Source organism: Typopeltis vanoorti, chromosome 5 (genome assembly GCF_054136105.1).
Source record: "Typopeltis vanoorti isolate ZY-2024b chromosome 5, IOZ_Tvanoo_1.0, whole genome shotgun sequence".
In the NCBI taxonomy this organism is placed as follows: domain Eukaryota; kingdom Metazoa; phylum Arthropoda; class Arachnida; order Uropygi; family Thelyphonidae; genus Typopeltis; species Typopeltis vanoorti.
The window spans coordinates 43,742,822-43,760,723 of record NC_143553.1 but is presented as its reverse complement, the minus strand read 5'-3'; the positions used below and the strand labels follow the sequence as shown (position 1 = coordinate 43,760,723).

The 17,902-nt window shown below is 33.8% G+C and overlaps 1 protein-coding gene across 1 annotated transcript in view; it reads left to right on the top strand.

Annotated features, from left to right (window-relative positions):
- The window catches only part of Tsf2 (transferrin 2), a 174,784-nt gene that overhangs the window by 130,288 nt on the left and 26,594 nt on the right, over positions 1 to 17,902 (top strand). The window contains exon 7 of the mRNA XM_090392385.1: positions 8,616 to 8,755. Coding sequence (XP_090248511.1) covers positions 8,616 to 8,755 — 140 coding nt within the window. The remainder of the gene's footprint in view (positions 1 to 8,615; positions 8,756 to 17,902) is intronic.

Sequence of the window (17,902 nt, the reverse complement as noted above, 5' to 3'; positions counted from 1 at the left end):
ACAAAATATTATATTCAGGCAATGACAATCAAGGAAAAGAAGGAGTAGCCATAGTATTTAACACAAAATATGAGGCTAATCTTCTTGAATGGCAGGCATTCTCAAGTAGAGTGATATGGGCAAATATCAGAATGGGAAACTGCACAAAGAGACTTATTTGTGCCTATGGTCCCACAGAAGGCTCTACTAAGGTAGAAGTGGAAGAATTTTTTGAGGCTCTAGAGAAAGCTACTGACACAATGAAAAAGGAAAAGTTGGTCCTTGTTGGGGATCTGACAATCACTTCCTACTCTGCTATCTAAATAGCAGAGTAGGAAGTGATTGTCAGACATTCAAAAATATTTTGGGAAAATTTGGAGAAAAGAGCAAAGCTAATAATAATGGCAAATACCTGTTGGATTTCTGCTCAGGACATGGACTGGTTATTACTAACACCATATTCCAACATAAAAATGTGCACAAATTCACATGGAGAGAAGAGGCTAGGAATAAGAAAAGTCTCATTGACTATGTTATTGTTGATAGTGATGTTTTCTCCCTGGTGCAGGACACCAGAGTGTACAGAGGATTTGAAATTGGAATTGATCACTATTTAGTCTTGAGCAGGATAAAATTGAATTTCATATTCAAAAGAATAACATGTAAGAATGTGAAGATGGTAAATTAAATATGGAAATAGACAACAGAATCAACAAAGCTGGTATGGTAGGAAGTCAATTGAATAAATTCATATGGAATAAGAGAGAAATTAGTAGTAACACTAAATTAGCTGTATACAAGACAGTGTTCAAACCAGTTTTAACTTATGGATCTGAGAGCTGGGCAGAAGTAAAACACTTGACCAAAGACTAGAGACTGCAGATATGAGAGTCCTGAGGAAGATTAGTGGCATGAACAGATGGCATCAATGGCAATATCATATTAAAAACGGGAATATTAGGAAAGAACTTGACATGGTCAGCATCCAGGAATGCATTAGCAGAGCTAATCTCAGGTGGTATGGCCACTTAAACAGAATGGATGAGGAAAGATTAACAAGACAAGTGTTCTCTGCCAGGTTGGCAGGAAAACGACCCAGAGGAAGACCAAGATATAGGTGGATTGATACAGTACAAAGTGCCTTAGACAATAGAAATATAAGATCTGATAATGTTAGAGTCTTGACAAGTAACCGACTGATTTGGAGGAAAATTGTAGATAGGAGGTTAGTAAAGATGTAAATTTTTCATGTAGTACTATCATATCCTGTACACCCCTTGAGGATACATGGCAGGAATTTGATGATGACTATATCTTCCGCAGTAGTTGTTCTTATACCATTTTCTCCAATCAATGTCATCTTTCCATAATCTCTTTTTTTGCTGGCTACATATTGAAAGAACTCCCTAGGATTCTTTTTAGCTTCATAGCTAACTTCTGTTCACACTTTACTTTTGCTACCCTTATCAACCAAGTCACCCTCTTTGCCTGGTCGTCTTTGTAATCCTCGTAGAATTGGTTATTACCACTTCTCTTATGCTGCCTCCATAATGCCTTTTTTCTCTGTATCGCATGCTTAATCTCTTCATTCATCCATTTCACACCTACCTTATTTAACCTTCTGACCCTTGGAATACATTTAGAACATTTCTTCTACTCGATAGTTCTTGAATATCCCCCAAGCTGCATTGATCTCTTTTCCAGCTAACTCCTCATTCCATGCTACACCTGTAAGCTATCTCCTGAGCTCTTCATAATCACCAGCCTTGTAGTTCCACATATACTCTTTTCTCACAGAGGTCCTCACACTGCTGGCAACCATTCATGTAATCACTTTAAGGTCACTCTCACCAAGTGGAGGTGATTTGACACTTCATTTATAATTATCCTCTGATGAGATGATCACATCCAAGACTCCCAATCCTCGTATACCCTCTGTTACATACTGTCTGAGGTGGTTGTCCCTCAGAAACTCAAAAAAACTCATTTTCTTTACTTCCAGTTGCTATCTAATCATCCCAGTCTGTATTGTCATAGTTAAAACACCCCTAATAATCACCCTTTTCTTATTTGCTTGGCTAATTTGATTATACATTTCATAGCCACTACCATCCACATTACCAGGTCTATAACAGCATCCAGCTAAGTATTTCATTCTATTCACCTCTATCTCACACCATACTTCCTCAAAACTACTGGTTTTACTACCTTTCCTATCACATTATTCTCTTTTATCCATTTCAACAACCTCCTGATATCCAATCTGACATGGACATAACTCCTCTCCTCCATCAATAGCACTTCACCCCCTCCCTTTCTATCCTTATGAAACACAGCATACCCTTCTATCTCTATTCTTTCTGTCAGGATGTCATCCTCATCCAACCATGTCTAACTTATTCCAACAAAGTTTGGGTGAACAGACTGAATTAATGCAACCATTTCATTTGCCTTGTTTTCTTACACTTCTAGCATTTGTATACAAACACAACAAGGATCTATAGCTAGTTCCACTGACACCACTTATTTGATGCGACTTCTCCATGCTTAATTTGAGCCATTTATTTTTCTCCTTATTCATCTTCAAACTTTCTTCAGATCCAACTGTTTTCCCTTGATCCCAGGTCATCCCCTTCCTTTTTTGTTTACACATGCATTCACATCCTCTTGGATCATCTACCTTTCTCATGCTGTGTTCCTCTGTCCACCTGAGCCTCCCTATTTCCCTGTCTGTCTTGTGCACCTGTTCTCTATACTTATGCCATTCACTTCTTCATTCACAATCATCTCTTCAGTCTCTCCTGTCTCTGCACTTACTTCTCTCCCTTCCAGCAGCAGTCTCTCCAAGCGACTCACACCAAAGCCACTCAAATGCAGTCCATCACTCCTATACAGTTCATTTTTCCTTAAAACTCATTCTACACATTAACAAACTGCACTCCTTTCTCCTCACACATTTCTGCTAACATATCATTCATACCTGGTCAACATGCTTACTACCTTTCCTATCACATTATTCTCTTTTATCCATTTCAACAACCTCCTGATATCCAATCTGACGTGTTCTTTTTTTGCAGCCAAGTCATTTGTACCTATTACAACTATCTACTTTTTTTGCTTGCTTACTTCTCATATCTAATGCCTCAATCACTCTACTCATTTTACCTCCAGTAAAACATACTTTATGCATCCTCTCATCCAGTACATCTTTAATAATTGAATCACCATACGCCACTCGCAGGTCCTTTGTTATCTCTTTTATACCAACATTATTTGTTTTCATCATTTTTGATGAAAACAAATTCTCTTCATACATATTTCGAATTCTCTTAACTTCATTCTGCATCCATTTCATCTCTTGCCTCATCTTAACCAACTGATCTTTTGAATCTTGCATCACGTTTTCGCTGTCATTAATTTTTTTCGAACTTTCGAACCTTGCATCACGCTTTTGTTCTCATTCATTCTTTCGAATTTTTGAACTTTCAAACCTTGCATCGCACTTTCACTCTCATTCATCCTCCTGAATTTTTTCGAACCTTGTGTCATACACTTGTTCGCAGTCAATGCTGCTCACCACCTTATCTTTAACTGCACTTTGTTTTGTAACTTCTGCCATATTCGCATCACTTTCGTCTTCCTTACCATCGATTGTTCTCAGATCACTCATTCTCTTTTTCAAAACTTTTTTAACATGTTTCGCTGCTCTTTTACACCGTCCTTTTCTGTCAGACGAGCACTCATCCTCCTTGCGGCATTCTTGCTACTAACACTTTTAGTTATCATCATATTAGCACTCATCAAATCCTCATTCAGCTCACACTTTGCACACACCCTCCTTCCAACCACCTTAAAATATCCACAATTTATCTATATAATCAAATGAGTACATATAGCACATCTCACATTTTATGAAACAACTGAAATTGAATTCCTGCATGGACAAAGCATCTGCCATCTTTCCTTCGCCAGTTACTATACTGAACTCTAATTTCCAAGAATTTGTAAATAAACTTATACAAAAAATCCCACATACTAATAACATAGTAAGCACACAACTTTTATAGCAACTCTTACTCATGTACACATATACTATTAATTATTTCAATAAACTCATCTCAATCAGGAGTCCTCTTTACACATTGCCACTTCTCGTGACTCCTCTCTTTAGTTAAGTGCATTCTCTTCTCTCTTTTTTAATATTACTGCTCTGCATCTCAGTTTTATTATTTAATTAAATCTTTTTTTTTTATATTTATATTTTTAATGCTCGTCTTCCTTACCATCGATTGTTCTCAGATCACTCATTCTCTTTTTCAAAACTTTTTTAACATGTTTCGCTGCTCTTTTACACCGTCCTTTTCTGTCAGACGAGCACTCATCCTCCTTGCGGCATTCTTGCTACTAACACTTTTAGTTATCATCATATTAGCACTCATCAAATCCTCATTCAGCTCACACTTTGCACACACCCTCCTTCCAACCACCTTAAAATATCCACAATTTATCTATATAATCAAATGAGTACATATAGCACATCTCACATTTTATGAAACAACTGAAATTGAATTCCTGCATGGACAAAGCATCTGCCATCTTTCCTTCGCCAGTTACTATACTGAACTCTAATTTCCAAGAATTTGTAAATAAACTTATACAAAAAATCCCACATACTAATAACATAGTAAGCACACAACTTTTATAGCAACTCTTACTCATGTACACATATACTATTAATTATTTCAATAAACTCATCTCAATCAGGAGTCCTCTTTACACATTGCCACTTCTCGTGACTCCTCTCTTTAGTTAAGTGCATTCTCTTCTCTCTTTTTTAATATTACTGCTCTGCATCTCAGTTTTATTATTTAATTAAATCTTTTTTTTTTATATTTATATTTTTAATGCTCGGCTTCCTTACCATCGATTGTTCTCAGATCACTCATTCTCTTTTTCAAAACTTTTTTAACATGTTTCGCTGCTCTTTTACACCGTCCTTTTCTGTCAGACGAGCACTCATCCTCCTTGCGGCATTCTTGCTACTAACACTTTTAGTTATCATCATATTAGCACTCATCAAATCCTCATTCAGCTCACACTTTGCACACACCCTCCTTCCAACCACCTTAAAATATCCACAATTTATCTATATAATCAAATGAGTACATATAGCACATCTCACATTTTATGAAACAACTGAAATTGAATTCCTGCATGGACAAAGCATCTGCCATCTTTCCTTCGCCAGTTACTATACTGAACTCTAATTTCCAAGAATTTGTAAATAAACTTATACAAAAAATCCCACATACTAATAACATAGTAAGCACACAACTTTTATAGCAACTCTTACTCATGTACACATATACTATTAATTATTTCAATAAACTCATCTCAATCAGGAGTCCTCTTTACACATTGCCACTTCTCGTGACTCCTCTCTTTAGTTAAGTGCATTCTCTTCTCTCTTTTTTAATATTACTGCTCTGCATCTCAGTTTTATTATTTAATTAAATCTTTTTTTTTTATATTTATATTTTTAATGCATTTCATTTATTCATGTTTAATCAATTTAATCATGCTTCAATTTTAGTGTTCTGTTCATACAATATTCATATTTCTGACATAAGAGTACCATCAGCATTCATTAAAGTTATTCTTTAATTTTTCTTTTACTTGGACAATTGAAGCATGAAAAGAAACTGCACAGCCAGTTTCTTTTCATGATTAATTTAGCTTTCCATACAATACTCGTATAACTTTTCTGGCCACGCATTTATATATTTCATAACTCCTCTCACTCTTATTCTCATTCAAGAGGACCAGAATTTTCACTTGGAAAGTAGTTAATAAGTGGAATGGGTTTGCCAGGGTTAGTTGCAAGTGCTTTGTCTCTGTTACCGAGTTCAAGGAGAGATACAATAGATATTATGTGGATAGTTTGGGTCACCAATGATTAGTTTCCAGACTCCATAGGAGGGTAACCATTCAATAATAATAATAACATGCTATTTCATTAATAGAATGAACTTTAAATGTGTAGATTCATATAAAAGATTATCTACATTATGTCTAGTGCAAGATAGTAAGTACAACTCAAATACAGTTAGTTACTGACTTTGTGTATTGCTATAATGTAATTATTATTATTATTACATGCAGCTATGAATTACATTTTCCCAGAACTTAGAAATGGAAATGTAGACAATGCTATCAAGATTAGTCTTTTTATGAGGTTGTGCTGTTCTTCATGATGTAGGCTTTCGTGTTTGAAATTGTGCTTATGTGATATTTGTTTTATTCCACTTCACTCTGTGTGGAGGGTGTTTATAGGATGATATTACAGGTTTGATGCAACAGATTCATAAGTTTGCTGCACCTGATTTGTCAGCTTTCACAATCCAGATGTAATTCATCAATATAAAAGGGATGGTATTCTCATGAATTCAGTCACTAACTGTACCGATTTGGTAACTCTGAGCTGTAATATGTCAAGGGAGAATATTTGAAAAGGAAATGTTATCTGCAAGTTGCCTATAGGGAAGGAGATAAAAAAAAAGTTTTCCTAGTAATTTGTAGTGATGTGTTTGAGAGTAATTGTTTCTGATTACTTATTTTGCTTTCTTGATCCAGACACTTGCTTTAACTAAAAACTGAAATAATTCTTTAAAAAGAAAGCATTCATCACTATTCCACTCCTAATTACTTTCAAGCCTTAGTTCTGCACTACCTGTGCAAGGTATGCCAAAAAAAAACTTCTATTTCATGCTGAGGATTTTGTCACTACAGCTCTCAACAGCTGCAATAAAGAAATTTAACTTTGAAGTGGTTAAGTGCATAAAACTTACCTTTGCTCGGATGTAATTTCTGTTTTCTTTTCTCCTGCCCCTCCGATATCTGATACCATCTTGACATCATCCAAAAATAATGTTATCCTATGACAGCTATAAAAGGATCATTCTATCTATTTTGCAGGTGGGCAACTTTCCTGCACTCATAAAAAGACCAACTTATTCCCTTTGTGCCATCCAGGAGATTTTTATTGTTCCTTGCTCTTGTAGTCTTTTCTGTTATGAATAGGACAGAAGATGAGGAAGTGTAAGAATAACATAATTATATAAGAAACTAGAAGTTAAACAAATGTTGTTGAAATAGCTATCATTTCAACAGGCTGTGGTTCATTTCTGCTGTGATATGTTTGTGAATGTAGGAGCAGATGATTTTCTTTTCCAAGCATGCTTACTTTAAAGTAGCAGTAAATGTTATGTTTGTTAGAATGGTTTCCTGTTTATCTAACACTTCACCCACCCATGCAGGAATGTCTAAGTTTATAGCTTTTTTTTGTGGATGAGAGGTACGTTAAAAAAATGAAGACACAAGGATTGTATAAACTGAGTCCATGTAATGCACTGCATACTTGCTTTTCATTGTTATTGTATTCTGTCTGATTTGAAAGCATTACAGTTTTAGTTTGAGCCAAAGATTGCCATGAAACATGGGTGAAAGTTATGATTTCAGTAATATACTGTGACTGAATTGTTCCATTTAAATTATTATCAATAATTTTTTAAAATCAATGCGGACATGCTGCAACAGCTAACGAATTATTCTACTAAAGTTACACAGTAGACACAATTGAAAAACTTATTTAATTAAGATAGCTTATTTACAAATATTTCTATTCAAACATCATGGATCAGTGTAATACAATTGGAAATTAAACAACATTGAAGGTACATGGAGAATGGAATCTCTCCTTATATGTGGTTGCAAAATAGCCATATTAATACTGAATATAAGCATCAAATGAAATGTGTGTGCATGGGATTTAAAAAAAAAAAAAAAACAGTAATAATAATAATAATAATAATCTGGGAAATTATTATTAAGAACTATGCTGCTCATATATAAACTTTTTATCACATGCTTATATGTCTCATTTGTTTTAAATCTCAAGCACATATTCTCTCTCTCTCTCTTCATTTGACCTTAATAGTATCAATTTTTACTTCGCTGTCTTGCAATTACATATAAAGACAGGGATTCCATTCTCCATATACCTTCGTTGTTTAATTTTTAATTTCCAACTGTATTATTGGAGGCTTGAAGTGGCATGAAAAACTTCCCTGTTTAATCTCTAGAGCAGGGTTTCCAAGTGTAAAAAAAAAAAAAAAATAATAATAATAATAAAAATTAATGAAAATAGGGGTAAAAAAAAATCCTTAGACTCATGGTACTAATGTACTATAGGTTGAAAACTTTTGTGAGTGAGAATTATATATCTAATAAAATAAAATAATACTGATGATCTCTGATACATGAATCGAAATATTTGTAGCTAATCTATCTTAATTAAATAATTTTTTCAACTGTGTCTACACCTAACTTTAGTAGAATAATGAATATTTAACGGTTATTCCTTAATCAGTGTAGCACTTAATGAAAAACATTATTAAAAATAGTAGTGTCTTGAAACAAAAGCAGGCTGCTTTAATGTGGTCAGTGAGTTGATTGAGTTAGTACCAATGAAAGAATACATGCTAAATGCTTTCTTTATGAAAGTATGTATGTTTTGTTTGTCATAATAGTGTTGATTAATAATCAATGATCTAAAATAATATTTTCATTGCACACAGACTGCATTTCGAGCACAGATGCTGAAGCCAGAATTAATTTGTGTTAAAGGCCACAGTCAAATCAATTGTATGCAAATGATAAAAGAGGGATTAGCAGATTTGGTTGTATTGGATGCTGCAGATATTTATAGAGCTGGATAGTAAGTTTGTTTATATTATGCACTTTTTAATATTATTACATGAGAACTTTTATAGCTCGCACTTTTAACATGTTAACTGCTACGTTTTCTCACTTATTGGAACACAACAGTTTTCAAAAGTCTGTGCCATCTATATATGATATCTAATAGATACCTGATCTTATATAACTAAATATTGAAACGTAAGCAGATGACATAATAATAAAAATTATAGAGTAATGGAATGATAAATCTGTTAGTTAAAAATTACTCAGTATTTGTAGAATTTTTGGCTAGGTTTCCTAGTCATTGTCAATACAGTTGAAAAGAGATAAACACAATAAAAACAACATTTAAATTATTATTATTACTCATGACACCTCCAAGGAGTCTGAAGACTCAGCGTGGGGGGGGACAATAAAATTATCAAAACAATGTTTGGATAATTTTAGTCTCCCATTATGATTACTCGTTTCATACCCATCTTTATTTGGTGATGCATTTCTTCATCACTAGCAACTGATCACAACAGTGGACTGTGACTAGTATTGTAGTCATAGGTTTCAACTGTAACTGGATTTGAGTCATCCAATATCATTAACACTTCACCTCCTCCTCTCCTATTTATCCTTCCTAAAAATACTGTACACTTTACTAGTATGTCTGCCTCTTTTAGCCAGGTCAACAAACTGGACTCCTTTATTTCTTATATTCTTAGCATTCATGTACAGGTACGAGGGTGGTCTGAAAAGTTCTCGGCCTTGACCATAGATGGCAACACTATCGACAAGATTTTTTTTTTTTTTTTTCTAAGTTAGTGCAGCTGTGTTAAGCATCCATGTGAAATTGCAAGTCATTCTATCAAGTAGTTTGCTTTATAAAAAGTGTTCTCTGTATCCCTTGAAATGGATAAAATTGAGTATCGTGTGGTTATAAAATTCTTTGTAAAAGGTTTAACACCAAAAGAAATTCGTTCAAAGTTTATAAAAGTTTATGGGCGCTCTTCTCCTTCATTTTTGACAATTAAGAAATGGGCTGCAGAGTTTAAATGTGGCCATACCAGTCTGGAAGATGATCCACGTGAAGGACGTCCAAAAAGTGTAACAATACCAGAAATCATTCATCAAGTGCACGGTATGGTATTGAATGACCAGCGAGTCAAAGTGCGTGAAATTGCTGAGACTATAGCCATTTCAAAAGAACGTGTAGGATATATTTTGCATGAAGAATTGCAAATGAGAAAGCTTTGTGCAAGATGGGTGCCACGGTTTCTCACAGCAGATCAAAAATGCACTCACATGAAAATCTCTGAACAGTGCTTTGAGCATTTTAACAAGAATAAAACTGATTTTGTGCGTCCATGTATTACTATGGATGAGACTTGGATTCACCATCACACACTAGAATCCAAACAGCAGTCAAAACAGTGGACAGAAGCCGGTTGTTCAGCGCCAAAGAAGACAAAGTCGGTTCCATCAGCAGAAAAGGTCATGGCATTGATGTTTTGGAATGCTAAAGGCATTTTGTTTATTAATTATCTTGAAAAGGGTAAAAAAAATTATCTTTCATCAGGACAGTGCACCTGCCCACAAAGATGTTTTGGCAATGGAAAAATTAAGGGATCTTCACTTTGAATTGTTGGAACATCCACCCTATTCCCCAGATTTGGCTCCCTCTGACTTTTATCTCTTCCCAAAACTAAAATGCTTCCTTGCTGGTCAGTGAATCAAGAGGTGATTGCAGCTGTAGAGGGGTATTTTGCAGATCTTACTGAGAACCACTGAGGGATGAGATAATGACACTGGAGCATTGCTGGAATAAATGTATTAGTCTTAAGGGAGATTATGTTGAAAAATAAAAATAATTTTGAAATTATAAATTTGTTTTTTCATTGTTAGGCATAGAACTTTTCAGACCACCCTCGTATAATATGTTACTTGCATGCCTTTTGTATAATCTTGTCTGTAGCCTGTGTGACGTAGTTGGACATCTTGCAGATGTCTGCTCTTATCTAGTTCCTTATTTATGTAGACATCCTTGCACATGGTTGATAGATTCCAAACTGGATGAAAACAAAATCATTCTCTTCCCTTCTTAATCATTTCCATAACATTGTCACTCTTATGCACAGATTCTCCATTCTGCTCATTATATTTTAGTTTTCCTGACTCTGTGTTATGTCTCATACCAATTAATAGTTTTTTCAGACTCCTGATACCAAATGCATTCAAGTGTAGGCTGTCCCTCTTATGCAATCCATTCTTTCTTCAAATCCACTTCACACATCCAAAAACTCTCATCCATTCCTTCTATGCATTGAATAATTTATCATCATAGCCCTTCTTAAATGATAGAAATATTAATTTCTATCATATCTAGGTAATCTACTTATTCTTTTCACTGTTCACTTTCACTTCTTCTAACAACCATTTTATTTTGATTTCAATTTTGCCAAAGAATTTGACAGTACTGATAGAGAAACATTATGGATAATTTTTAGAAGCTATTAAATTCCTGACAAATATGTCAAAAATAATAAAAGAAATGTATAAAGGGAGCAAAAGTTGTGTTATTACACAGCAAACAACATTAAAATGGTTTGAGAGATAAGGACTTGTATGATGTCTGGTGTACTGTTTAACATAGTAATTGATTGCATTATGAGAAACGTTACAGGTGTAAGAAGAGGAATTAAATGGAATCCGGTTTCATAACTGGAAGATTTAGATTATGCAGATGACATAGTTTTGGTATCATCAAAATACACTAATATACAAACAAAATCAGAAGCACTGTATATAAAAAGCAGAAAATGTTGGTCTTAAAATAAATATGATTAAAAGAAAAGAATTTTTATTTTTAGAGGTACCTGTGGCATAGTATAATTATTAAAGGAACACGTAAGACCACAGTAATAACTTCTAGTTAATAAGGTACAGAGATTTCATACTAAAACTAATAGTACATCTTCAGTGTTACAAACATTTATAGGAATGGAATACAAGTAATGAACATTCGGTGGATCATCTATTAAAATACATAGTTGTCGTGCACTAGGAAATAATAGAAAATAATAATTAATTAATATTTAAGATAATGGGTAGCCCTCTGTCTCCACCTTTGGCTAACTATTTTTTGAAACAATTCGAAGACACTATGTTTTCATCCATTCATCCTCAACCATCTCTTTGGTATCGTTTTGTCAATGATGTTTTTGGCATTTGGTCACATACTGAAGATGAACTTTCCACTTCTCTACAACAGATAAATAGCCTTCACCTTCATATCCAATTCACCATAGAAAAAGAAAATTCTGGTACTTTACCATTTTTGAACATCCTCCTTACTCGAACTTCTTCTGGTACCTTATCTACAAGCGTCTTTTGAAAGTCCACATTTACTGGCAGATACATTCATAAAAAGTCTGCACACCACACATCTCAAAAATTTGGCATTCTTAAATCTTTAATTAATAGAGCACATAAAGTTTGCTTTTCTCCCGAAATCTTACAACAAGAACTTTCAATTATTAAAAAGTTAATGGAATTGAATAATTACCACCCTAATCAAATCCAACAGATAATTGAATCTTATGTTTCAATACCTAAGGTTTCTTCAACAGTCCGCAGAGTTCCAATCCCCCTACATTCCAGGAATCTCAGAATCTATAGGTAGAATTTTAAAAAAGTACTAATTGATTCCCACGTATATTACTATCAACAAAATTTCTTCCTTATTACCTTCTACAAAAGATAAACTGTCATCTCTATCTTTGGCTCATGTTTACCAAATACCATGTGAATGCGATGTTTCCTATTTACAAACTGGCTGTTCTGTGGAAAAAAGAATTAAAGAACATCAATATTATATTGAATACAAACCTCAGAAGTCTGGTCTAGCACAACACAGTATTAACACTACCCATAATATCCAGTGGGATAAAGCTGTTCTCCTCCATAGATGCAGGTTCAAATATGAACTCCTTTTTAAAGAAAGTTGTGAAGCTATTTTACACCGACCGAATTTCAATCGAAATGATTGTCTTTCTCTCTCTCGAAGATCTGGGAGAGTTTTATTTTATGTAATCATTAAAAAAAACCAATTATCTTAAATATTAATTATTTTCTAGCGCCCGACAACTATGTATTTTAATAGGTGATCCACCGAATGTTAGTTACTTGTATTCCATTCCTATAACTGTTTGTAACACTGAAGATGTACTATTAGTTTTAGTATGAAATATCTGTACCTTATTAATTAAAAGTTATTACTGTGGTCTTACGTGTTCCTTTAATAACAAAAGATTTAACTTGAATAGCAAATGCTGCAAAGAAATAAAATTCAATCAACATGCACTAGAAGTTAAGAATTTTATATACAGTACTTGAGCTAATGTTGATACTGAAAGTCGAACCGACAGGGATAATGCAGTGATTGACAAAAGCAAAATCTACTTTCAGAAAATTGAATAATGTATGGAAATCATCCAAATATATAATAAAACTAAAATAAAGATCTTCATTTGCAATGTTAAGGATAAGGATTATAGGGATCAAAGACATGGAAATTGACCAAAAAATAGAAAACAAAATTAAATAATTTTCAAGCAAAACATTTGTGTAAACTATTAAAAACATTTTGGCCCCAACAAATGATCTTGTAACTATGGATTATATAAACTGATTGAGCAGAAAAGTATTACCGGGGGGGGGATTGGAAATGGATTGGACATGTGCTGAGGCCAGAGAGAAAGATTCCAACAGTAATTGAAAATCCTTACATGATGAAATTTTCTGGATTTGGATTCGTCACTTCAGAATACATTAGAATTGCCTAAATTTTAATTTGTTGACTGGTGTTATTGAAGTTAACAAAAAAGCACATTAGATTTACATTTAAATTAAATTAAAACCAATTCTGATTTCAGAATTGGGGATATTCAACTTACTAAAGTAATAAAATAAATAATAGAATAAGGAGATTGCGTATGGAGAGCCAGTTGAATAAATTTATATGCAATGAGAGAGAAATTTAGCAAAAAACACCTAGCAGTATTCGGTTTTCACTTATGGATTCTAAGAGTTAAAGACTAGAGACATCAAACATAAGTGGAGAAAATTTACTGGCAATAACAAGGAATAACAAAATTTGCTGTCATGCTTCTAAATGTTTCATAAAACAAGCTGTAAGTTATAGCTACATCATCAAAATGCAGATATAACTAGTTTTTTTTTTTTTTTGCGGATACACAGTAATTTTGCATACTGGCACCTTTGATGTGATATACAGATGTAGAACATTTAGAATGAAATGCATAATATTTAATAGTTATGATTTAAATTTTAATGTTCATTTTGAAGTATTCCAATCACAACTCCTTCCCCTTCCTACCTGCCACAACTGCTCACAGTAACTGAATTATTAATATCTGCTTTTATCTAATTTTGTATTTCATGCTTTTCACATTTCGGTATCTGAAGTCTCCCACAACAAGTTTCTCGACTCCATGAAGGTTTAATAATAGTGAAAAATATCTTACTTCACTTAAATCTTACTCTTACTTATTTACTTTACTATTTCTTTGCAATTTCTTTATTCCAACTACTTTCTTTTCTTTGTGGGTCCCAGCATTCGGTTGTTTAGGAAATATCAATCAATTAAAATTATTGTAACTTTTACAAATGTATTAACTGTTATTGTCTGTATTTAAAAAGTTTCATATTTATGTCATGAAAGTGGGATATGAAGGTTAATGTAATTTTCTGTACTTAAAAAAAAAAAAAAAAAAAAAGGAAGGAAGGAAGCATGAAATTATTTTTCTGCATTTCTGTTTCATCTTTATCAATGGCCCTAACAAGCACTTAAGTGCTCACGACCTTTCCAACTATACTTGGACTTCGCAACTCGAGGATAAGGCAGTTAGCCTCATGCCTCATGGTGTATCTTATGTCTGTAGGTGCATGGGCCAGTTTCCCTATTCGGGAGATAAAAAAAAAAACGAGTTTCCGGGTGAACTCCCCCTACATCCATATGAGACTGGGTAATTCACCTTTCGTTAAAAGAGACTAGATAAATGTTCCTCACATCACTGATAGTATCAGACTCAGGTCTGACCAAATGGCTTTGTCTATATCAATTGAGCTATTGAGGCTCAATGCATGTCTGTTTATTTATACAAAATCTTTTTCTTTGAAAATGCCTAACAACATTATTTTATTACTTTGCTATTTTATAATAAAATAATATTATTAGTGCTACTAGGAAAATTTCTCATCTCTGACACAGCTCTGAAATTTTAAAAGACAAGGTTTCACTATTGGTAAACTATATTCCTATTTACTGAAGTTGGTCTTATAGTAGACAAATTTCAAAAACTAGTTACATTAGCAAGCCTGCTTGGCCAAGTGGTTAGTGTATCCACTCTCCAGCCAAAAGGCTGCGGGTTCGGATCCCACCACAGGCATGGATGTTTGTGATTGTCTCTGAAAATACTAGTGGTGGTGGGCGGTAGATGGCGTTGGTGATGAAGGTAGTTGCAGTTCGTTGTAGTTGGTGGATTGTGAGTGGTGGAGACGGAGTGTTGTAGAGTAGGTGCCCTCCCTCGATGAGTCTTTGGACTCCCTAGAGGTGTCATGTAATAATAATAATAAGGCAGGATTGTGTTATGCAGAAGATTTTAAAAAGATAAAAAATCTCATAGGATGATTTATCCTGCTATTTAGAAGAAGTGTTTGGAATATAATTATATGAGCTTATACAGAGTGGTCCATAAGGCAAGGAAGAACATTCTGTAGAAAGGGCCCATCTTTGTGAAGCCGAAAATCGAAAGCATTTATGTGATGTGGTTTTTCAAGTGATTAAAAAAATCTTGTGATGTTAAAAAAAACCTGTACATTTGCTTCACAAAGACGGGCCCTTTCTGTGGCATGTTCAAAAAGCTTTTTTTTTTTTTAGTGAAACAATTTACTTTTCTACTGCATCACATTTTTGCCTGATAAAAACTGAGATTTCATGCAAAACAAAATTCATTCAAATATTATGAGATAACACCAGCATCTTCTGTTGTGGATTACTCTGTACATTTTCTGAAAATTGTGTGTTCTAATAGTAATTGCTTTTCTTTCTTTTCCATTAGAAATGATATTTACTAATTGCAATAATAGTTTTACTTTTATTTGCTCTTCCTGAATGAATGGATATAATATAATATTATATTATTATTATGTAAATATTATTATCACTCTGTTGTTATTATAGAATACAATTTACATTATGATTACACAGTAAGTTTTCTGGTATAAATTGACATGTACATGAAGAGTTCCTTTATCCCACTTTTAGTAAAATATTACTGCTACTAATAATAATTAATATTAAAAATAAATGATATTTTCGATGTTCTGTATTCTGAAGATAGCCACATTTCTTGTTTTTCCTTTCAAGTAATGTAAACCTTGAAATTTGGTGTGTCCTTCAAGGACAAACAGTGGGAACTCTTTCAAGTATTACTTTTAAATATTCTAGTTGTGGAAAACTAAGGATTTCACAGTCAACAATATTATGTTATTGTTGATAGTGATGTTTTCTTCCTGGTGCAGGACACCAGAGTGTACAGGGGATTTGAAGTGATCACTATTTAGTCTTGAGCAGGATAAAATTGAATTTCATTTTGAAAAGAATAACATGTAAGAAAGTTTTAAAGCGAATAAAAGTTGAGCAGCTCTCAGATGTGAACTGTAGACTAAAATACACAAATATTATTCAAGAAAAAATGAAAGAGTTTGAGAACAGGAACCAAACCTTGGAGAAAACATTGATTGATTTAGCAAGTGAGGCATGTGGTGAGGTTGTTTGCAAGGATAGAAAAATCAGAACTCCATGGTGGACACAGGAAGTTAAAGAGACAGTGAAGGAAAAGAAGAAGGCATATCAAAAATTCCTGGCAAATAAGTCAGCTTGTTCTCTTGGAGAATACAGAGACAAATGTAAGAAAGCTAAACACTGTAAAACTAGCTAAACAAAAGTCATGGAAGGACTTTGGCAAGAAACATAGAAAATAAATATCAAAAAGGTAGCAAAATATTCTGGAGGTTGTTGAAGAAGCTTAGGAATGGAGGAAAGAGTGCTGTAAAAGAAGTTAGAGATGATAAAGTGACATGAAAACGGGAGAAAAAGATATCCTTGAAGTATGGAGTAATTACTTTGAAAATGTGCTAAATGAAACAAGCAGTGATGATAGCACAGTGGTAAAAAAACACTGACCAGGCATGCAGTCAGGAATACATATCTATACTTGAAGTAGAAAAAGCCATCAAAGGCTTGAAATGTGGAAAGGCAGCAGGAGTAGATGATATTCGACCAGAAATGCTGAAGTATGGTGGTATAAAAGTCTTACAGTGGCTACACTGCATAGTTCAGAATGCCTGGACAGAGAGACGAATTCCAGACGATTGGAGTAGAGCTCTTATAGTACCCATATATAAAAAGGGAAATAAAACGAATCAAGCGAAATGGTTGAGAAGAATTGTGGAAGAAAAGCTTGGTGAAGAACAAGCTGGATTCATGCGAGATAGAGGTTGTCAGGATCAGATCTTCACTTTACGACAAATAGTCGAGAAATCATGGGAATATAACAAAGATCTGTATTTAAGTTTTGTAGCTCTGGAAAAGGCATATGACAAGGTGCCAAGAGAGAAGCTATTCAATACGCTACAGTTATATGGTGTCAATGGGGCATTATATCAAGCAATACTTAGTCTTTATTTGAGTTGTAAGTCAGAGTTAGAATTGAAGGAAGTACAGGAAGATGGGTTAATGTTAAATCTGGTGTGAGACAAGGATGTACATTATCCCCTCTGTTATTCATAATCTATATGGATCACATTATGAACGAAAGTGGTATTAAACATGATATCAAAATTGGAGATGTTAATGTCAGCCCTTTGCTTTATGCAGACGATGTTATACTTCTAAATAAATCCACTACAAATCTGCAAGATTCTCTGACTAAATTGAATAACTGTTGTAACGGATATGGTATGAAGGTCAGCAATAAAAAGACAATGAAAATAGGTAGAATCATTGAAAATGTCAACTGTGTTGTGAATGGAGAACATGTTGAACAAGGAAAACATTTCGGCTACTTAGGTACGATTTTTAGTGAAGATG